This window comes from Phyllobates terribilis, unplaced genomic scaffold, assembly GCF_046119375.1.
Source record: "Phyllobates terribilis strain yellow unplaced genomic scaffold, ASM4611937v1 Scaffold_11__3_contigs__length_659146591, whole genome shotgun sequence".
Taxonomy (NCBI): domain Eukaryota; kingdom Metazoa; phylum Chordata; class Amphibia; order Anura; family Dendrobatidae; genus Phyllobates; species Phyllobates terribilis.
This window is the reverse complement of record NW_027362771.1, coordinates 550,453,571-550,476,336: the sequence shown is the minus strand read 5'-3', so window position 1 is coordinate 550,476,336 and position 22,766 is coordinate 550,453,571. Positions and strand designations below refer to the sequence as shown.

The 22,766-nt window shown below is 50.6% G+C and overlaps 1 protein-coding gene across 1 annotated transcript in view; it reads left to right on the top strand.

Annotated features, from left to right (window-relative positions):
• XPO7 (exportin 7) overlaps positions 1–18,534 on the top strand; it is an 85,681-nt gene extending 67,147 nt beyond the window's left edge. Inside the window, exons 22-28 of the mRNA XM_073654053.1 lie at positions 11,314–11,396; positions 11,490–11,704; positions 14,986–15,124; positions 15,208–15,368; positions 15,756–15,854; positions 15,946–16,073; positions 18,364–18,534. Of these exons, the coding sequence (XP_073510154.1) occupies positions 11,314–11,396; positions 11,490–11,704; positions 14,986–15,124; positions 15,208–15,368; positions 15,756–15,854; positions 15,946–16,073; positions 18,364–18,457 (919 nt within the window). The 3' untranslated portion in view covers positions 18,458–18,534. The remainder of the gene's footprint in view (positions 1–11,313; positions 11,397–11,489; positions 11,705–14,985; positions 15,125–15,207; positions 15,369–15,755; positions 15,855–15,945; positions 16,074–18,363) is intronic.
• The last annotated feature ends 4,232 nt before the right edge of the window (positions 18,535–22,766 follow it).

The following is a 22,766-nucleotide window of genomic DNA, read 5'->3' as shown; positions in this document are numbered from 1 at the left end:
ACAGTGAGAGGAGCGCAGGAGCCTGGTCTGCACAGCGCTCTCACTGTGACTGCAGCCTGTTCTCTATACAGTCACAGTGAGAGGAGCGCAGGAGCCGGGTCTGCACAGCGCTCTCACTGTGACTGCAGCCTGTTCTCTATACAGTCACAGTGAGAGGAGCGCAGGAGCCGGGTCTGCACAGCGCTCTCTCTGTCACTGCAGCCTGTTCTCTATACAGTCACAGTGAGAGGAGCGCAGGAGCCGGGTCAGCACAGCGCTCTCACTGTGACTGCAGCCTGTTCTCTATACAGTCACAGTGAGAGGAGCACAGGAGACGGGTCTGCACAGCGCTCTCTCTGTCACTGCAGCCTGTTCTCTATACAGTCACAGTGAGAGGAGCGCAGGAGCCGGGTCTGCACAGCACTCTCACTGTGACTGCAGCCTGTTCTCTATACAGTCACAGTGAGAGGAGCGCAGGAGCCGGGTCTGCACAGCGCTCTCTCTGTCACTGCAGCCTGTTCTCTATACAGTCACAGTGAGAGGAGCGCAGGAGCCGGGTCTGCACAGCGCTCTCACTGTGACTGCAGCCTGTTCTCTATACAGTCACAGTGAGAGGAGCGCAGGAGCCGGGTCTGCACAGCGCTCTCACTGTGACTGCAGCCTGTTCTCTATACTGTCACAGTGAGAGGAGCGCAGGAGCCGGGTCTGCACAGCGCTCTCACAGTGAATGCAGCCTGTTCTCTATACAGTCACAGTGAGAGGAGCGCAGGAGCCGGGTCTGCACAGCGCTCTCACAGTGACTGCAGCCTGTCCTCTATACAGTCACAGTGAGAGGAGCACAGGAGCCGGGTCTGCACAGCGCTCTCACTGTGACTGCAGCCTGTTCTCTATACAGTCACAGTGAGAGGAGCGCAGGAGCCTGGTCTGCACAGCGCTCTCACAGTGACTGCAGCCTGTTCTCTATACAGTCACAGTAAGAGGAGCGCAGGAGCCGGGTCTGCACAGCGCTCTCTCTGTCACTGCAGCCTGTTCTCTATACAGTCACAGTGAGAGGACCGCAGGAGCCGGGTCTGCACAGCGCTCTCACTGTGACTGCAGCCTGTTCTCTATACAGTCACAGTGAGAGGAGCTCAGGAGCCAGGTCTGCACAGCGCTCTTACTGTGACTGCAGCCTGTTCTCTATACAGTCACAGTGAGAGGAGCGCAGGAGCCGGGTCTGCACAGCGCTCTCACTGTGACTGCAGCCTGTTCTCTATACAGTCACAGTGAGAGGAGCGCAGGAGCCGGGTCTGCACAGCGCTCTCACTGTGACTGCAGCCTGTTCTCTATACAGTCACAGTGAGAGGAACGCAGGAGCCGGGTCTGCACAGCGCTCTCACTGTGACTGCAGCCTGTTCTCCATACAGTCACAGTGAGAGGAGCGCAGGAGCCGGGTCTGCACAGCGCTCTCACTGTGACTGCAGCCTGTTCTCCATACAGTCACAGTGAGAGGAGCGCAGGAGCCGGGTCTGCACAGCGCTCTCACTGTGACTGCAGCCTGTTCTCTATACAGTCACAGTGAGAGGAGCGCAGGAGCCGGGTCTGTACAGCGCTCTTACTGTGACTGCAGCCTGTTCTCTATACAGTCACAGTGAGAGGCGCGCAGGAGCCGGGTCTGCACAGCGCTCTCACTGTGACTGCAGTCTGTTCTCTATACAGTCACAGTGAGAGGAGCGCAGGAGCCGGGTCTGCACAGCGCTCTCACTGTGACTGCAGCCTGTTCTCTATACAGTCACAGTGAGAGGAGCGCAGGAGCCGGGTCTGCACAGCGCTCTCACAGTGACTGCAGCCTGTTCTCTATACAGTCACAGTGAGAGGAGCGCAGGAGCCGGGTCTGCACAGCGCTCTCTCTGTCACTGCAGCTTGTTCTCTATACAGTCACAGTGAGAGGAGCGCAGGAGCCGGGTCTGCACAGCGCTCTCACTGTGACTGCAGCCTGTTCTCTATACAGTCACAGTGAGAGGAGCGCAGGAGCCGGGTCTGCACAGCGCTCTCTCTGTCACTGCAGCCTGTTCTCTATACAGTCACAGTGAGAGGAGCGCAGGAGCCGGGTCTGCACAGCGCTCTCACTGTGACTGCAGCCTGTTCTCTATACAGTCACAGTGAGAGGAGCGCAGGAGCCGGGTCTGCACAGCGCTCTCACTGTGACTGCAGCCTGTTCTCTATGCAGTCACAGTGAGAGGAGAGCAGGAGCCGGGTCTGCACAGCGCTCTCTCTGTGACTGCAGCCTGTTCTCTATACAGTCACAGTGAGAGGAGCGCAGGAGCCGGGTCTGCACAGCGCTCTCACTGTGACTGCAGCCTGTTCTCTATACAGTCACAGTGAGAGGAGCGCAGGAGCCGGGTCTGCACAGCGCTCTCACTGTGACTGCAGCCTGTTCTCTATACAGTCACAGTGAGAGGAGCGCAGGAGCCGGGTCTGTACAGCGCTCTTACTGTGACTGCAGCCTGTTCTCTATACAGTCACAGTGAGAGGAGCGCAGGAGCCGGGTCTGCACAGCGCTCTCACTGTGACTGCAGCCTGTTCTCTATACAGTCACAGTGAGAGGAGCGCAGGAGCCGGGTCTGCACAGCGCTCTCACTGTGACTGCAGCCTGTTCTCTATACAGTCACAGTGAGAGGAGCGCAGGAGCCGGGTCTGCACAGAGCTCTCTCTGTGACTGCAGCCTGTTCTCTATACAGTCACAGTGAGAGGAGCGCAGGAGCCGGGTCTGCACAGCGCTCTCACTGTGACTGCAGCCTGTTCTCTATACAGTCACAGTGAGAGGAGCGCAGGAGCCGGGTCAGCACAGCGCTCTCACTGTGACTGCAGCCTGTTCTCTATACAGTCACAGTGAGAGGAGCGCAGGAGCCGGGTCTGCACAGCGCTCTCACTGTGACTGCAGCCTGTTCTCTATACAGTCACAGTGAGAGGAGCGCAGGAGCCGGGTCTGCACAGCGCTCTCACTGTGACTGCAGTCTGTTCTCTATACAGTCACAGTGAGAGGAGCGCAGGAGCTGGGTCTGCACAGCGCTCTCACTGTGACTGCAGCCTGTTCTCTATACAGTCACAGTGAGAGGAGCGCAGGAGCCGGGTCTGCACAGAGCTCTCACTGTGACTGCAGCCTGTTCTCTATACAGTCACAGTGAGAGGAGCGCAGGAGCCGGGTCTGCACAGCGCTCTCACTGTGACTGCAGCCTGTTCTCTATACAGTCACAGTGAGAGGAGCGCAGGAGCCGGGTCTGCACAGCGCTCTCACTGTGACTGCAGCCTGTTCTCTATACAGTCACAGTGAGAGGAGCGCAGGAGCCGGGTCTGCACAGCGCTCTCACTGTGACTGCAGCCTGTTCTCTATACAGTCACAGTGAGAGGAGCGCAGGAGCCGGGTCTGCACAGAGCTCTCTCTGTGACTGCAGCCTGTTCTCTATACAGTCACAGTGAGAGGAGCGCAGGAGCCGGGTCAGCACAGCGCTCTCACTGTGACTGCAGCCTGTTCTCTATACAGTCACAGTGAGAGGAGCGCAGGAGCCGGGTCTGCACAGCGCTCTCACTGTGACTGCAGCCTGTTCTCTATACAGTCACAGTGAGAGGAGCGCAGGAGCCGGGTCTGCACAGAGCTCTCACTGTGACTGCAGCCTGTTCTCTATACAGTCACAGTGAGAGGAGCGCAGGAGCCGGGTCTGCACAGCGCTCTCACTGTGACTGCAGCCTGTTCTCTATACAGTCACAGTGAGAGCGCTGTGCAGACCCGACTGCTGCACTCCTGTCACAGTGACAGTATATTTACAGAACAGGCTGCAGTCAGTGAGAGCGCTGTGCAGACCCGGCTCCTGCGCTCCTCTCACTGTGACTGTATGGAGAACAGGCTGCAGTCACAGTGAGAGCGCTGTGCAGACCCGGCTCCTGCGCTCCTCTCACTGTGACTGTATAGAGAACAGGCTGCAGTCACAGTGAGAGCCCTGTGCAGACCCGGCTCCTGCGCTCCTCTCACTGTGACAGTATAGTTACAGAACAGGCTGCAGTCACAGAGAGAGCGCTGTGCAGACCCGGCTCCTGCGCTCCTCTCACTGTAACTGTATAGAGAACAGGCTGCAGTCACAGTGAGAGCTCTGTGCAGACCCGGCTCCTGCGCTCCTCTCACTGTGACTGTATAGAGAACAGGCTGCAGTCACAGTGAGAGCGCTGTGCAGACCCGGCTTCTGCTCTCCTCTCACTGTGACTGTATAGAGAACAGGCTGCAGTCACAGTGAGAGCGCTGCGCAGACCCGGCTCCTGCGCTCCTCTCACTGTGACTGTATAGAGAACAGGCTGCAGTCACAGTGAGAGCTCTGTGCAGACACGGCTCCTGCGCTCCTCTCACTGTGACTGTATAGAGAACAGGCTGCAGTCACAGTGAGAGCGCTGTGCAGACCCGGCTCCTGCGCTCCTCTCACTGTGACTGTATAGAGAACAGGCTGCAGTCACAGTGAGAGCGCTGTGCAGACCCGGCTCCTGCGCTCCTCTAACTGTGACTGTATAGAGAACAGGCTGCAGTCACAGTGAGAGCGCTGTGCAGACCCGGCTCCTGCGCTCCTCTCACTGTGACTGTATAGAGAACAGGCTGCAGTCACAGTGAGAGCGCTGTGCAGACCCGGCTCCTGCGCTCCTCTCACTGTGACTGTATAGAGAACAGGCTGCAGTCATAGTGAGAGCGCTGTGCAGACCCGGCTCGTGCGCTCCTCTCACTGTGACTGTATGGAGAACAGGCTGCAGTCACAGTGAGAGCGCTGTGCAGACCCGGCTCCTGCGCTCCTCTCACTGTGACTGTATAGAGAACAGGCTGCAGTCACAGTGAGAGCGCTGTGCAGACCCGGCTCCTGCGCTCCTCTCACTGTAACTGTATAGAGAACAGGCTGCAGTCACAGTGAGAGCTCTGTGCAGACCCGGCTCCTGCGCTCCTCTCACTGTGACTGTATAGAGAACAGGCTGCAGTCACAGTGAGAGCGCTGTGCAGACCCGGCTCCTGCTCTCCTCTCACTGTGACTGTATAGAGAACAGGCTGCAGTCACAGTGAGAGCGCTGTGCAGACCCGGCTCCTGCGCTCCTCTCACTGTGGCTGTATAGAGAACAGGCTGCAGTCACAGTGAGAGCGCTTTTCAGACCCGGCTCCTGCTCTCCTCTCACTGTGACTGTATAGAGAACAGGCTGCAGTCACAGTGAGAGCGCTCTGCAGACCCGGCTCCTGCGCTCCCTCACTGTGGCTGTATAGAGAACAGGCTGCAGTCACAGTGAGAGCGCTGTGCAGACCCGGCTCCTGCGCTCCTCTCACTGTGACTGTATAGAGAACAGGCTGCAGTCACAGTGAGAGCGCTGTGCAGACCCGGCTCCTGCGCTCCTCTCACTGTGACTGTATAGAGAGCAGGCTGCAGTCACAGTGAGAGCGCTGTGCAGACTCGGCTCCTGCGCTCCTCTCACTGTGACTGTATAGAGAACAGGCTGCAGTCACAGTGAGAGCGCTGTGCAGACCCGGCTCCTGTGCTCCTCTCACTGTGACTGTATAGAGAACAGGCTGCAGTCACAGTGAGAGCGCTGTGCAGACCCGGCTCCTGCGCTCCTTCCTCTCACTGTGACTGTATAGAGAACAGGCTGCAGTCACAGTGAGAGCGCTGTGCAGACCCGGCTCCTGCGCTCCTCTCACTGTGACTGTATAGAGAACAGGCTGCAGTCACAGTGAGAGCGCTGTGCAGACCCGGCTCCTGCGCTCCTCTCACTGTGACTGTATAGAGAACAGGCAGCAGTCACAGAGGGAGCGCTGTGCAGACCCGGCTCCTGCGCTCCTCTCACTGTGACTGTATAGAGAGCAGGCTGCAGTCACAGTGAGAGCGCTGTGCAGACCCGGCTCCTGCGCTCCTCTCACTGTGACTGTATAGAGAACAGGCTGCAGTCACAGAGAGAACGCTGTGCAGACCCGGCTCCTGCGCTCCTCTCACTGACTGTATAGAGAGCAGGCTGCAGTCACAGTGAGAGCGCTATGCAGACCCGGCTCCTGCGCTCCTCTCACTGTGACTGTATAGAGAGCAGGCTGCAGTCACAGTGAGAGCGCTGTGCAGACCCGGCTCCTGCGCTCCTCTCACTGTGACTGTATAGAGAACAGGCTGCAGTCACAGTGAGAGCTCTGTGCAGACCCGGCTCCTGCGCTCCTCTCACTGTGACTGTATAGAGAACAGGCTGCAGTCACAGTGAGAGCGCTGTGCAGACCCGGCTCCTGCTCTCCTCTCACTGTGACTGTACAGAGAACAGGCTGCAGTCACAGTGAGAGCGCTGTGCAGACCCGGCTCCTGCGCTCCTCTCACTGTGACTGTATAGAGAACAGGCTGCAGTCACAGTGAGAGCGCTGTGTAGACCCGGCTCCTGAGCTCCTCTCACTGTGACTGTATAGAGAACAGGCTGCAGTCACAGTGAGAGCGCTGTGCAGACCCGGCTCCTGCGCTCCTCTCACTGTGACTGTATAGAGAACAGGCTGCAGTCACAGTGAGAGCGCTGTGCAGACCCGGCTCCTGTGCTCCTCTCACTGTGACTGTATAGAGGACAGGCTGCAGTCACAGTGAGAGCGCTGTGCAGACCCGGCTCCTGCGCTCCTCTCACTGTGACTGTATAGAGGACAGGCTGCAGTCACAGTGAGAGCGCTGTGCAGACCCGCCTCCTGTGCTCCTCTCACTGTGACTGTATAGAGAACAGGCTGCAGTCACAGTGAGAGCGCTGTGCAGACCCGGCTCCTGAGGTCCTCTCACTGTGACTGTATAGAGAACAGGCTGCAGTCACAGTGAGAGCGCTGTGCAGACCCGGCTCCTGCGCTCCTCTCACTGTGACTGTATAGAGAACAGGCTGCAGTCACAGTGAGAGCGCTGTGCAGACCCGGCTTCTGCGCTCCTCTCACTGTGACTGTATAGAGAACAGGCTGCAGTCACAGTGAGAGCGCTGTGCAGACCCGGCTCCTGCGCTTCTCTCACTGTGACTGTATAGAGAACAGGCTGCAGTCACAGTGAGAGCGCAGTGCAGACCCGGCTCCTGCGCTCCTCTCACTGTGACTGTATAGAGAACAGGCTGCAGTCACAGTGAGAGCGCTGTGCAGACCCGGCTCCTGCGCTCCTCTCACTGTGACTGTATAGAGAACAGGCTGCAGTCACAGTGAGAGCGCTGTGCAGACCCGGCTCCTGTGCTCCTCTCACTGTGACTGTATAGAGAACAGGCTGCAGTCACAGTGAGAGCCCTGTGCAGACCCGGCTCCTGCGCTCCTCTCACTGTGACTGTATAGAGAACAGGCTGCAGTCACAGTGAGAGCGCTGTGCAGACCCGGCTCCTGCGCTCCTCTCACTGTGACTGTATAGAGAACAGGCTGCAGTCACTGTGCGAGCGCTGTGCAGACCCGGCTCCTGCGCTCCTCTCACTGTGACTGTATAGAGAACAGGCTGCAGTCACAGTGAGAGCGCTGTGCAGACCCGGCTCCTGCGCTCCTCTCACTGTGACTGTATAGAGAACAGGCTGCAGTCACAGTGAGAGCGCTGTGCAGACCCGGCTCCTGCGCTCCTCTCACTGTGACTGTATAGAGAACAGGCTGCAGTCACAGTGAGAGCGCTGTGCAGACCCGGCTCCTGCGCTCCTCTCACTGTGACTGTATAGAGAACAGGCTGCAGTCACAGTGAGAGCGCTGTGCAGACCCGGCTCCTGCGCTCCTCTCACTGTGACTGTATAGAGGACAGGCTGCAGTCACAGTGAGAGCGCTGTGCAGACCCGCCTCCTGTGCTCCTCTCACTGTGACTGTATAGAGAACAGGCTGCAGTCACAGTGAGAGCGCTGTGCAGACCCGGCTCCTGCCCTCCTCTCACTGTGACTGTATAGAGAACAGGCTGCAGTCACAGTGAGAGCGCTGTGCAGACCCGGCTCCTGCGCTCCTCTCACTGTGACTGTATAGAGAACAGGCTGCAGTCACAGTGAGAGCGCTGTGCAGACCCGGCTCCTGAGGTCCTCTCACTGTGACTGTATAGAGAACAGGCTGCAGTCACAGTGAGAGCGCTGTGCAGACCCGGCTCCTGCGCTCCTCTCACTGTGACTGTATAGAGAACAGGCTGCAGTCACAGTGAGAGCGCTGTGCAGACCCGGCTTCTGCGCTCCTCTCACTGTGACTGTATAGAGAACAGGCTGCAGTCACAGTGAGAGCGCTGTGCAGACCCGGCTCCTGCGCTTCCTCTCACTGTGACTGTATAGAGAACAGGCTGCAGTCACAGTGAGAGCGCTGTGCAGACCCGGCTCCTGCGCTCCTCTCACTGTGACTGTATAGAGAACAGGCTGCAGTGACAGTGAGAGCGCTGTGCAGACCCGGCTCCTGAGCTCCTCTCACTGTGACTGTATAGAGAACAGGCTGCAGTCATAGTGAGAGCGCTGTGCAGACCCAGCTCCTGCGCTCCTCTCACTGTGACTGTATAGAGAACAGGCTGCAGTCACAGTGAGAGCGCTGTGCAGACCAGGCTCCTGCGCTCCTCTCACTGTGACTGTATAGAGAACAGGCTGCAGTCACAGTGAGAGCGCTGTGCAGACCCGGCTCCTGAGCTCCTCTCACTGTGACTGTATAGAGAACAGGCTGCAGTCATAGTGAGAGCGCTGTGCAGACCCGGCTCCTGCGCTCCTCTCACTGTGACTGTATAGAGAACAGGCTGCAGTCACAGTGAGAGCGCTGTGCAGACCAGGCTCCTGCGCTCCTCTCACTGTGACTGTATAGAGAACAGGCTGCAGTCACAGTGAGAGCGCTGTGCAGACCCGGCTCCTGCGCTCCTCTCACTGTGACTGTATAGAGAACAGGCTGCAGTCACAGAGAGAGCGCTGTGCAGACCCGGCTCCTGCGCTCCTCTCACTGTGACTGTATAGAGAACAGGCTGCAGTCACAGTGAGCGCTGTGCAGACCCGGCTCCTGCGCTCCTCTCACTGTGACTGTATAGAGAACAGGCTGCAGTCACAGTGAGAGCGCTGTGCAGACCCGGCTCCTGCGCTCCTCTCACTGTGACTGTATAGAGAACAGGCTGCAGTCACAGTGAGAGCGCTGTGCAGACCAGGCTCCTGCGCTCCTCTCACTGTGACTGTATAGAGAACAGGCTGCAGTCACAGAGAGAGCGCTGTGCAGACCCGGCTCCTGCGCTCCTCTCACTGTGACTGTATAGAGAACAGGCTGCTGTCACAGTGAGAGCGCTGTGCAGACCCGGCTCCTGCGCTCCTCTCACTGTGACTGTATAGAGAACAGGCTGCAGTCACAGTGAGAGCGCTGTGCAGACCCGGCTCCTGCGCTCCTCTCACTGTGACTGTATAGAGAACAGGCTGCAGTCACAGAGAGAGCGCTGTGCAGACCCGGCTCCTGCGCTCCTCTCACTGTGACTGTATAGAGAACAGGCAGCAGTGACAGTGAGAGCGCTGTGCAGACCCGGCTCCTGCGCTCCTCTCACTGTGACTGTATAGAGAACAGGCAGCAGTCACAGTGAGCGCTGTGCAGACCCGGCTCCTGCGCTCCTCTCACTGTGACTGTATAGAGAACAGGCTGCAGTCACAGTGAGAGCGCTGTGCAGACCCGGCTCCTGCGCTCCTCTCACTGTGACTGTATAGAGAACAGGCTGCAGTCACAGTGAGTGCTGTGCAGACCCGGCTCCTGCGCTCCTCTCACTGTGACTGTATAGAGAACAGGTTGCAGTCACAGTGAGAGCGCTGTGCAGACCCGGCTCCTGCGCTCCTCTCACTGTGACTGTATAGAGGACAGGCTGCAGTCACAGTGAGAGCTCTGTGTAGACCCGGCTCCTGCGCTCCTCTCACTGTGACTGTATAGAGAACAGGCTGCAGTCACAGTAAGAGCGCTGTGCAGACCCGGCTCCTGCGCTCCTCTCACTGTAACTGTATAGAGAACAGGCTGCAGTCACAGTGAGAGCGCTGTGCAGACACGGCTCCTGCTCTCCTCTCACTGTGACTGTATAGAGAACAGGCTGCAGTCACAGTGAGAGCGCTGTGCAGACCCGGCTCCTGAGGTCCTCTCACTGTGACTGTATAGAGAACAGGCTGCAGTCACAGTGAGAGCGCTGTGCAGACCCGGCTCCTGCGCTCCTCTCACTGTGACTGTATAGAGGACAGGCTGCAGTCACAGTGAGAGCGCTGTGCAGACCCGGCTCCTGAGGTCCTCTCACTGTGACTGTATAGAGAACAGGCTGCAGTCACAGTGAGAGCGCTGTGCAGACCCGGCTCCTGCGCTCCTCTCACTGTGACTGTATAGAGGACAGGCTGCAGTCACAGTGAGAGCGCTGTGCAGACCCGGCTCCTGCGCTCCTCTCACTGTGACTGTATAGAGAACAGGCTGCAGTCACAGTGAGAGCGCTGTGCAGACCCGGCTCCTGCGCTCCTCTCACTGTGACTGTATAGAGAACAGGCTGCAGTCACAGTGAGAGTGCTGTGTAGACCCGGCTCCTGCGCTCCTCTCACTGTGACTGTATAGAGAACAGGCTGCAGTCACAGTGAGAGCGCTGTGCAGACCCGGCTCCTGCGCTCCTCTCACTGTGACTGTATAGAGAACAGGCTGCAGTCACAGTGAGAGCGCTGTGCAGACCCGGCTCCTGCGCTCCTCTCACTGTGACTGTATAGAGAACAGGCTGCAGTCACAGTGAGAGCGCTGTGCAGACCCGGCTCCTGCGCTCCTCTCACTGTGACTGTATAGAGAACAGGCAGCAGTCACAGTGAGAGCGCTGTGCAGACCCGGCTCCTGCACTCCTCTCACTGTAACTGTATAGAGAACAGGCTGCAGTCACAGTGAGAGCGCTGTGCAGACCCGGCTCCTGCGCTCCTCTCACTGTGACTGTATAGAGAACAGGCTGCAGTCACAGTGAGAGCGCTGTGCAGACCCGGCTCCTGCGCTCCTCTCACTGTGACTGTATAGAGAACAGGCTGCAGTCACAGTGAGAGCTCTGTGCAGACCCGGCTCCTGCGCTCCTCTCACTGTGACTGTATAGAGAACAGGCTGCAGTCACAGTGAGAGCGCTGTGCAGACCCGGCTCCTGCGCTCCTCTCACTGTGACGGTATAGAGAACAGGCTGCAGTCACAGTGAGAGCTCTGTGCAGACCCGGCTCCTGTGCTCCTCTCACTGTGACTGTATAGAGAACAGGCTGCAGTCACAGTGAGAGCGCTGTGCAGACCCGGCTCCTGCGCTCCTCTCACTGTCACCACTATATACACAGAGGCTGTACACACCATGAAGACTCTGCTCCCCACCCCCCTTCCCATCCTCCTGTGACCGGTGGCTTTGTCTCCTGCAGGTCTCAGAGGTTACAGTTTGACGTCTCATCTCCTAATGGCATTCTTCTGTTCCGGGAGACCAGCAAAATGATCACAACTTACGGTAATTCCTCACGTACCTTTACGTGTTAGACCCGGTCGTATTTTCTTTTTCTGCGGGGGGATAATGAACGTGTGTCTGTGTCTTCACCACCAGGTAACCGGATCCTGACGCTGGGCGAGCTCCCCAAGGAGCAGCTGTACGTTCTGAAGTTGAAAGGAATCTCCATATGTTTCTCGGTGCTAAAAGCTGCTCTCAGCGGCAGCTACGTCAATTTCGGGGTCTTCCGCCTGTACGGCGATGAAGCTCTGGATAACGCTCTTCAGACCTTCGTCAAGTTACTGCTATCTGTGCCCCACAGTGATCTGCTGGTAATAAACCTTGGCAAAATGTAATCTATGTCATAGTGGAGAATGAAACCCAGGCAGTGGAAGTGCTCAGTTCCGCCCAGAGCACTTGCCGACTCATTTGTATATAATTTCTAAAGTGCAAAAACATAGTTTTTCAACTAGGTTTTATTGAGAAATTTTGCACTTTTGTGTTTTTTCCAAGCACTCTGATTTCCTGCACATTATTGGCTGCAGGATGAGTTAACTGAAAATCCAACAGTGAGCTCGTTCTGATGGGAGCGTTTTTAAGCACCTCATTGGGCGACACAGTAACCATGGATGACGTCTGTTGCCATGCTTCCTGTGTCCCCCCAAAGAGGGCTGTGAGAAAGATTTTACGTTGAGTAAAAAAAAAAAAATCCTCTTTTCTGAGCTCTTCTATGCTGATTTATGACCACGGACCACATCAAAGTTGAGAAAAAGACCAGATGAAAGAGTTTAAAATTCTTCTAACAGAACGAGCTGACTGACACACTATCTGTTAACTTATTCTGCAGCCAGCAATCTGCAGCGATTCCAAGAGCCAAAAACAGTGCAACATTTTTAATAAAACCCAATTTTAAAAAGGATTTTTAAATCTCAAGATCCATGCATTTAAGTAAAGAAATATGTCTCTGAAGGAATCTATACTCTTTAACCCCTTACTGACTAGAGCATTTTCCATTTTTTGCTCCCCTTGTTCCCAGAGCCATAACTTTTTTTTATTTTTTAGTCAATATGGCCGTGTGAGGGCTTATTTTTTGCGGGACGAGTTGCACTTTTGAATGACATCACTGGTTTTACCATTTTGTGTACTGGAAAATGGGGAAAAAAATCATCCAAGTGCAGTGAAATTGCAATAAAAGTGCAATACCACAGTTTTTTTTTTTTGGTTTTTTTTTTAACCACGTTCACTGAATGCTAAAACTGACCTGCCATTATTATTCTCCAGGTCATTACGAGTTTGTAGATACCAAACATGTATAGTTGTTTTTTTTTTATTTAAGTGAAAAAAAAATCCAAAATTTGCTAAAAAAAATCTCCATTTTCCGAGACCCGTAGCATCTCCATTTTTTGCGATCTGGGGCCGGGTGAGGGCTTATTTTTCGTGCTCGGAGCTGACGTTTTTATTGATGCCATTTTGGGGTAGATCCGATGTTTTGATCTCCCGTTATTGCATTTTATTGCAATGTTGTGGCAACCAAAAAAACAACATAATTCTGGCGTTTAGAATTTTTTTCTCGTTACGCCGTTTACCGATTGGATTAATTCTTTTTTTATATTGATAGATCGGGCGATTCTGAACATGGCGATACCAAATATGTGGGTTTTTTTTATTGTTTTATTTTGAATGGGGTAAAAAGGGGGTGAATTTAAACTTTTTATATATTTTTATTTTTTATTATTTTTTTATATTTTTCAAAACATTTTTTTTTACACTTTTTGCATGCTTCAATAGTCTAGAAGGAGACTAGAAGCAGCACTTATCTGATCGTTTCTGTTACATACAGGCGATGAGCAGATCACCTCTATGTAGCAGAAATGCTCACTTGCTTCGAGCGCCGTCCACTAGGTGGCGCTCATAGCAATCTAGACATGACAACCACAGGGGTCTGCTGCAGACCCCGGATTGTCATACCCACCCATCGGTGACCCGCAATCATGTGACAGGGTCACCGATGGGCGGAGTCAGTGACGCGCTTCCCTGAAGCTTGAGTTAAATGCCGCTGTCAAACAGCTGCGGGTGGATCGCGATTCCACCCGTGGCTGTTGCGGGCACATATCAGCTGTAATAATCAGCCGACATGTGCTCGGTTCAGTGCGGGCTCGGCGCCGGAGCTCGCGCTGAACCGGGGGTACCAACGTGATGCGTACTAATACGCACCACGTCGGTAAGGGATTAAAGGGAATCAGTAGGATTAACTCTACTAAGCCGGCTATATGGGCATACAGGACATAGAACGTTGAATAAAATGATACCTTGTTATCTGCGATCCGATGTGTTATTCAAGAGAAATCTACATCTTTCTTAATATGTAAATGAGCTCTCTGCAAATCTGCCTCCAGAGCTTTTTTTTTTTAATGAAAAAGAGGCGTTACCGCTGTGAGACTTGTAATGACTGACAGTCTGATCTCATTACAGAGCTGTGTATGATTATAACTAGCATAGTAGGGCAGAGCAGAACTTTGTCTCATTACAAACATATCTGCAGTTGTAGTTCTCCTCTCACAGTGGTGTTGGCTCAGCTGCAGAGCTGGGTCTGATTACAACTATCACTTCTTCAGCTTACATCTCACAGGCAGCAAGTGTTGAGGGGAGGGATAGTACTGCAGAAATTTGTCTCATTGCAAATACATTTGCAGTTGTAGTTCTCTCACAGTGCTGTCAGCTCAGCTGTACTGCCATTCCCTCCCATACTGGCTGTCTGAGATTGACACTGAAGAAGTGGTAGTTATAATCAGACACAGCTCTGCAGCTGAGCAGGCGGCACAGCGAGAAGGAGGGCAGGCGGCACAGTGAGTGGGAGAGCAGGCGGCACAGTGAGAGGGAGAGCAGGCGGCACGGTGAGAGGGAGGGCAGGCGGCACGGCGAGAGGGAGGGCAGGCGGCACGGCGAGAGGGAGGGCAGGCGGCACGGCGAGAGGGAGGGCAGGCGGCACGGCGAGAGGGAGGGCAGGCGGCACGGCGAGAGGGAGGGCAGGCGGCACGGCGAGAGGGAGGGAAGGCGGCACAGCCAGAAGGGAGGGCAGGTGGCACAGCGAGTGGGAGGGCAGGTGGCACAGCGAGAGGGAGGGCAGGCAGCACAGTGAGAGTAAGCAGGCGGCACAGTGAGAGGAGAGCTACAAATGCAGATGTGTTTGTAATGAGACAAAGTTCTGCTCTGCTGTACTGTGTTAGTTATAATCACACACAGCTCTGCAATGAGCTCAGGAGAGCAGACTGTCAGTAATTACATATCACACTGGTAACATCCCCTTTTTATTAAAAATAAGCTCTGGGGTCAGATTCTCGGGGACATCCATGTCCGGCCCATAGATCTTAACAGCTCATTTACATATTAAGAAATACTTTCTCTAGACTAAAACATTGCATTGCAGAAATCCTTTTATTCAGCTTCCTATGAGCTACATTCCCGTATAGACGGCTTAGTATAGTTTATTACAATGATGGATTCCCTTTTTTACAGTGTTTTTTCCACACTTTATGAATTGTCCACAGTGGATCGGCCGGCGGGTTATTGTTCTCTATGGGGATTTGTGACGTGGAGGCTTCCTGTTTTGTAGGATTATCCCAAGCTCAGTCAGTCGTATTATTCGCTTCTGGAGGTGCTGACTCAGGATCACATGTCTTTCATCGCCAGCCTGGAGCCGCACGTCATCATGTACATCCTCTCCTCCATCTCCGAGGGGCTGACTGCTCTGGGTAAGCAGGGACCTGGCCATGTCTCCTTGTAGCACCTCCACCTTGTGCCATTTCCTAATTCACCACGTGTCTTATGCCCACAGACACGATGGTGTGTACGGGGTGCTGCTCCTGCCTGGACCACATAGTCACATACCTCTTCAAACAGCTATCTCGCAGCGGGAAGAAAAGGGGCGCTCCGCCGCCGCAGGAAAGTGAGCGCTTCCTGCATATCATGCAGCAGCACCCGGAGATGATCCAACAGGTGACCCCTCAATCTCACATACTAATATTGTAAAATATCCTAAAAGAGCAGGCAAGCAAGTGCCCCCTCCTGTCGCCTGATTTTACTGTAAGCTTACATTATTGCATAGATCCTTCAAACCTAATGTGGCTGGTGTACTGACTTTCAAAATTCATATCCAAATAGCTGTACAATCCTGATATTAAAATGAGTCTAGCTTTTAATACCAAGAGGGAAGATTTGGAAAGTAAGTACACCTGAACCACCAGGTCTGAGATCTGTGTAATGATGTATCGTGAAATCTGCTGACAGATGCGAAGGACGTAGGTGTTGTAGACTGTGCTGATACTGTCACATTTTGGACGAGGCCCCCCTTATCGTATGTTCTCCTCTCTCTTACACCCCCAGATGCTTTCCACGGTTCTCAATATCATTATCTTTGAAGACTGTCGAAATCAGTGGTCAATGAGCCGGCCATTGTTAGGCCTGATCCTCCTCAACGAGAAGGTAACAAGTCCACGCCTCAATTATATCTGCAGTTTTTATTTTTGTCCATTCTCCGCCATTTTTAATGTGTTTTTGGGTTTTTTACTGCTAGTATTTCTCGGACCTTCGGAGAAGCATTGTAAGTAGTCAGCCCCCGGAGAAGCAGCAAGCCATGCATCTTTGTTTTGAGAACTTAATGGAAGGAATTGAGGGAAACCTCCTCACAAAAAACAGAGACAGGTTAGTAGCGTCATTGGCCAAAGTGGTCTCCACCTTGGGCATATTCTTCCCCAAAAAGAAAAAAAATATATAAAATAAGTATATACAATATATCTGACTGCAGGTATGTAATTTGCACACTTCCGGCCACATTCCGACTAGACGTATTGAGCAAGGCTAAGCATGTCTAGTTGGCTCGTGACTGCATGTATGCAGATCACATACTTGCAGTCACGTGCCCGCCCGCTTCCGGAGAATCCTCATTGTGCGCACACTTTGCGCTAACCCAAAGTCTGGCCAACCTTTTTAATAAGTAGAGATGTATATCTCTAACTTGACTATTGTCACCACTAGGGGCACAATGAATTTTCTGTTCCTCTGTGTCAATAGGAGCCATATACATGCTTACAGATTGCCCCCTAGTGGTGGCAGCAGGAATGTAACATTTTAATAATATTTGTGTGGATCAAGTGCTTTATAATGAAGATATGGGACATTAGGAAAATGTTCAAAATCGTTTAGGCCACTGGGTTCAGGAAAAGATATGTTAGAATATGTAGACTTTAAAACAGAAAAACAGGTTTGCTTTTTTTTTTTTAAGGAATTGGGCAACTCTTGTCTACCACCTGTGACTGGTATTGTATGACAGGTGTAATGCCACCCACAACCATGGGGAGGAGTGGCGCCGGTTCCTTTAAACCTGGACAATCCCATTAAATCGTCCTGACATAGAACGTAAATGTATGTCTTATGTCGGGTGCTGGTGATTGAACCGGGTCCAGGAAATGAACCCGCATCAGGGTTTTATATTTACCCATTAAGATGCTGCTAGATGGTCATTGTCCCCCGGCTCCCCCAAAGTATTACAGTATATAGTGCAAGTGACCAAACCATCCCTTGTGCACAAAAGACATGTAAAGAAGCAGTCAAACACTTTTTAGAAAATGTTATTAAAGAAAATGAAAAAATAAATAAATAAATATATAAAATCATCCCTGTGTATCAAAATAGAGAATTCAGTAACCCTTAAAAGTGCGGTAAATAAAAATTAAAAATGCCACTGAACGCTTCCCCAAAAAATGCTATTAAAAGTGATCAATCCATTCCCAAATGGTACCAAGACAAACATCAACTATCCACCCAAAAAGAAGTCAAATCCTACTAGCCCAAATAAAAATGCCGTGCGTCTCGGAAGATGGTGACACGAAATAAAACGTTTGGAATTTTGAAGTTTTTGAATTTTTAAAACCGCTAAAAAAAATAAACCCGATACAAGTTTGGTGTCCCTGCAATCCTACTGACCCAAAGAAACAAAGTATGAAACCAAAAAGAAAAAACTGACAAAATTGCAGGGTTTTTTCCCACTATTTCACCTCACTTGGAATTTTCTCCCCGTTTTTCTGTACATTTTATGGAAAAATTAGTGGTGTCATTCCAAACTACAATCCCTCCTGCAAAAAAAAAAAAAAAAAACACAAGCCCCACTTTATTGCTCTTGCAAGAAGAGAAGGAAAAAAATGAAATTGCAAACAGTAAAAATTGGCTGCGTCTTTAAAGAGTAAATCCTGGACAACCCCTTTAAAAAACCATATGACTGCGGCTCTCAGATGTTACCCGAGGGCACAGATTTGCAGCTGTAAAGTCACGTGGCTCACTTGCCAAAAGGAAGTTGGGCGACGGCCTTTTCAACCAGTTCAGGACCAGCCGTTTACCCCCGTTACTGACCTTTTCAGGGTTTTTTTTTCAAGCTGTGAAAAAAAAAATTCTCATTTGGATATTGAAATCATTTTTGCATTTTTTTTTTTTTTCATAATACGCGGGGCTTGATATTCGATATTCTCGCCAGCCGAGCCCCGCGCCCCTGCCGGGCCGAGCCGCACACCGTTTGCAGGTCAATATAGTGATCAGTGGGAGTCTCAGGTGGGGGTCCGACTCCTATTTGCAGGAAATTAAAGTGCCTGCTAGTTATGAAAAAAAAAAAACAGGATGAAAGTTTTAGTTTAAAGGTTTTCTCAGACACTTCTATTCAGCGAGGCTCAATGGGAACCTTCTTATATCTGTCCATCTGGTATATTATATCATTATATTACCAGTTTATATCCTGATGTTTGGCACTCATGGGTCTCATAGGATCAAATAAAAGTCTTCCAAAAACAGCGCCACCCTGTTCACAGGTCATTTGCGGTATTGCAGCTCAACCCTATTCTCCTCCACGGAGCCGAGATGCACTACCAGACACAAGCTGTGTATTTATTAGTCCTGTATGACCCCGTACATATGAGCGAGCCCTGACTTTTGTCTCTTTTCTCAGGTTTACGCAGAATCTCTCCGCCTTCCGACGAGAAGTCAACGACTCCATGAAAAACTCAACCTGCGGCCCCAACAGTAATGAAATGATGAGCTGACCTCTCCCCACAGCTCCAGCCATCTTCTCCCCACCATCTTCCTCCCCTTGTACAAAAAAAATCCCTACCCCTGCACATTTTTTTGGTAATGTTTTGAATTCTTTCTACGGACAGGGGATATATATATGGCGAGTGGATCTCTGCCTCCTGCCCCCTCTTTCCACAGAGTGGAGGTGGTCGGGGCGCTGATATGATGAGCGAATGTTAAGTCACGCCTGTTCACCTGGACTTGAGCCCCCCTATTGATAAATTACAAATATATAAATATATATATATATGTATGTATGTGTCATTTGGAGTGACAAGTAAAATCACCTACCCAACCCTCACCCACCCCACAGATTCCCCTCCCTACCCTCAGCGTGGATGAACGGAGGAGTGGCAGAGCATTGCGTTGTTAGAGTGAAGCTCTGCAGAGACTGCACTTAAAAAAGGGTGAACAGGTTTTGCAAGGACATTTTGTAATAAACGATCCTGTATACTGAGGGGCGCAGCCCTCGCTCTGCTCTTATTGTGACTGTGGGGTTGAATGATTGGCAGCAGAACCATCTATCGTCTCTCTCGTTGGATCTGCGGCGCCACCTGGTTGCAACCAGAGAGAATGCAGCCCACTGATCAGCGCTCACACCGAAGTATTGGGAGACCAGTTGTGCTCATGATAGTCAATAGCTGCCTCACCGGTCCTGGATGGATCGCTCGCTCAGAACTGTGTTCCGCATTGTGCACAGCGGTGTTGTTTTTACATTGCTGTGCATTTTTTTTTTTTTTGGTGCCTTTTTTCAGGCGGATTCCACGCAGTTGGGCACATACAATAAGGTTATGTGCACATGGAGCAGATCTGTTCCCAAAAATCTGCTTCGAAAAAACTTTTGGAAAACTTTCTCTATGGGAAATCCACATTGCAGTTAATAGGAGTTTTTGGAGCTTTCCCCCCGCCCCACTCTAGAGGTGGTGGGAAAAATGAGTTTGTGTCACTTTTTTTATTTTATTTTATTAAAGAGGTTCCTGAAGCAAACCTCTCCAAATTTAGGCATTGTCCTATCAAAAGGCTGCAAATAATACGTCAAGGCTATGCGCCCAACAAGTATTTTTTTTTATTATTATTTTGGAGCAGAAACTCTCCAAATGCTCCTCCAAAAAAGTCAAAACTCTTTAAAAAAAAACTTGGAACTGCTCCAAAAACTAAGCAAAAAGATTCAGTGTGTACTTACCCAAAAACTTCTTTAAAACCGCTTCAGGAATAGAAAAACTTCCCCAAAAAAAAGAAGTTTCCTGAAGCGGTTTCTGCTTAAGAAATTAGTGTTTTTTAAATGCCTCAATATACTCCATGTGCACATAGTCTTAGGACTGCATTTACAGCAGGGTTTTTTTTTTAAGTACTTAAAAAAAATATTCAGATACCACAACAGAAAAAAAAACATCCAAAACTGCATCTAAATGTTAGAAATTGCACGCATTTTTTGAGGATAATAGGGCGTTTTCTTTAATTTATTGCGTGTTTTTGCAATTGGTTGTCATTAAAAATGTTGTCTTCTATAGCCTTTGTTGCCCTATATCGCTAGCTGGAGAATGAGTTAACTGAGAATCTGTCAGAGAGCTCCTTCCGACGGGAGAGTTTGTAACTCATATCTTCTTCTAAGCTCCTCTCAACTGATTTTTGATCACAGAGTTCAGCTCAAGTTTCATGTGGCCCATAATCTGCTCAGAATAGAGACGAGTTAACTGAGAATCTATCAGTGAAGATCGTTCTCAAGGGAGAGCTTAAAACTTTTATCTTCCTACTTGTAAGCTCTATGCCGATTTATAATTATGTGAAATGTGAGTTGATCCTAAATCGGCAGAGCAAGGTAAAACTTATAAACTCTCCAGTCAGAAGGAACTCACTGAGGAAATCTCAGTTAACTCATTCTGCGGCCAATAAGAAGACAAAGTAACACAGGCTATAGCAGGCAACTGGTGCAAAATTTATAAAGAAACCCAATTGTAAAAATGATTTTTAGCCAACAAAAATACATTATTTAAAGTGAATTTGTCACCAGGTTTTTGCTCTGTAATTTGAAAACAGCATGATGTAGGGGCAGAGACCCTGTTTCCAGCGATGTGTCACTTATTAGGCTGTTTGTTCTCTCGATAATGTCCTGCTGAAATAACACAGATTTTATCACTACCGGACTAGGTGTCTCGTGCCTCCTGGTCCAACCACATCCCCACCACTGATTTGGCTGCTTTCTGAAAGCAGCCAATCAGTGGTGTGGGCGGGGTTATACAAAGCTCAGCATTCCGAGCTCTGCTAGATTTACAGCAGAGAAAACATGGATTGTATCACAACTGCTGCACCCAGTAAACTTAAGTGACACATCACTGGACTCAGGGTCTCAGCCCCTACATTGTGCTGCTGTCAGATTACATAGCAAAACCTGCTGACAGATTCCCTTTAAGTAAAAATAAATTGTGTCTGAAGAGGTCTATGCCATTTCAGCATGATTTTTTTAATTGTGAAGTTAAAAATTATTCATGTAAATGCACGATGCAACTTGGTGAAGATCCGACTCCAGGCAACATTCGCTTCTGTAAGGCCTCATTCACACACACACAGTCTGCAGCTTAAATGCCAGTATCTCAGGACGTTTTCATAGCGCTTTTAACAATACTACTTTTTTTTTTATTTCGTATCATTTAAAATGTGTTTTTTCCAAGTCCTATAGAGAAACTTATTGGGGGGAAAAAAGCCATAAAAATTGCCATACAAAAAAAACAGAAACCAAAATACTGTTTGTAGTGCTTTATAGGTTACTCTAGCCTTTACAGTAACATCTGTCCACTATAAAATCTGTTAGTTTTGTAGTTTTTACCTCTTTTCTCGATAATTTTCAATATATGTCTTTAACAGAATATTGAAATGTTTACATACATGCCACAGCTTTGGCGGTTTACCCCCATAAGCTTCTGTATTGGAACGCATGTCGCAGAGTAAGACACTAAAAAAAATATTTATTTTTTCTCAAGTATTTAGAAACTTATGCAAAAACCGAGTGCGTGTGAAGGATGCATGTAACTAGTCAGCCGGTCAATCATCACGTTTACTGCCCTTTTCATTGACAGAATTGTCTTATTCAGAAATGGTTTAAACAGGACCGGTCACCTCTCCCGACATGTCTGTTAGTAAATGACTCTATTCCCTGTGAAATAAAAATTCCACAGCATCTTTTTCCATGATGCTGTTATTCCTCCTGCAAATGTTAGAAGTACAGCCAGGTGTTAGCAGTTGGTGGTGTGTCCCCTTACACAAGTCTGACACTATCCAATCAGTGATGATTGTGTAGAGAGGCACGCCCCCTTAGGGCGATTGGTTAAACCCTGTTGCCAGCTGATTCATACATTTGCAGGAAGGATAACAGCAGAACGGCACAACACAGAAAAGATGCTCAAGAATTGACATTTCATGGGGAATACAAACATTTATTAAAATAGACCAGTGCAGAGAAATGATTTTTTTTTTATTTAAAGAGTAAATCTTTGGGGATTATATTTGATATTTTTGTGACCCTTTAAAGGAACACAAATTGTGCCTTAAATGTTCAGTTACTCTTTAAGGCTCAGACATGAAGGTTACAATTTTGACAGGACAACTGCAAAAAGTCCAAACCCGTTGGATGTTTGGTCTCGGGTAATAGTCGCTTCCAAAAGGGTCTGAGCAGTAGAGAAGAGACCACCCATCTCTTGATGACCATAGCACTTATGTCAGACACTAAACCATAGAAGAACCTATTCCCTTAGGAGATGTGTTCATGGGCGTATAATACGGACGACGATCGCATGGCAATGCTCGGACTGGCCGGCAGCTGTCCTGACAGCATGTAATTCTATGCGGCGGTCACGCTCTGGTCAGGAGAGCCGCCAGCCGGTCCGGGCATTGCCATGCGATAGTCGTCCATATTATATGGTCAATCAAACATTCATGCACTGTTCACTTCTGCAGCAGGAAGGCTTACTAATCAGAAGAGGCGCCAGTGATGTCAACAGGTAGGAGGTCTCCACGGCTTTGGACTCCCAATGTGGCCGCTGGACGAGGGTCCTGATAATCATCGTGATTAACTCTACGACTGATCCCTTAAAGGTGCAAATAACTAAATGAGTCCGCCATTTTAAAAGTTAGGATTCCTGAAAAATCACTGTCTCGTCCATTCAGAAGCTTAAAGGGGCTGGCTGGCGCCGATTGCTTTTGCATCGGAGGCGAGCCATGATATGACCCCACATACCTGTCGAGACGTGGGCACATTTCGGTGGGGGTCGTACCATTGGCATCGGT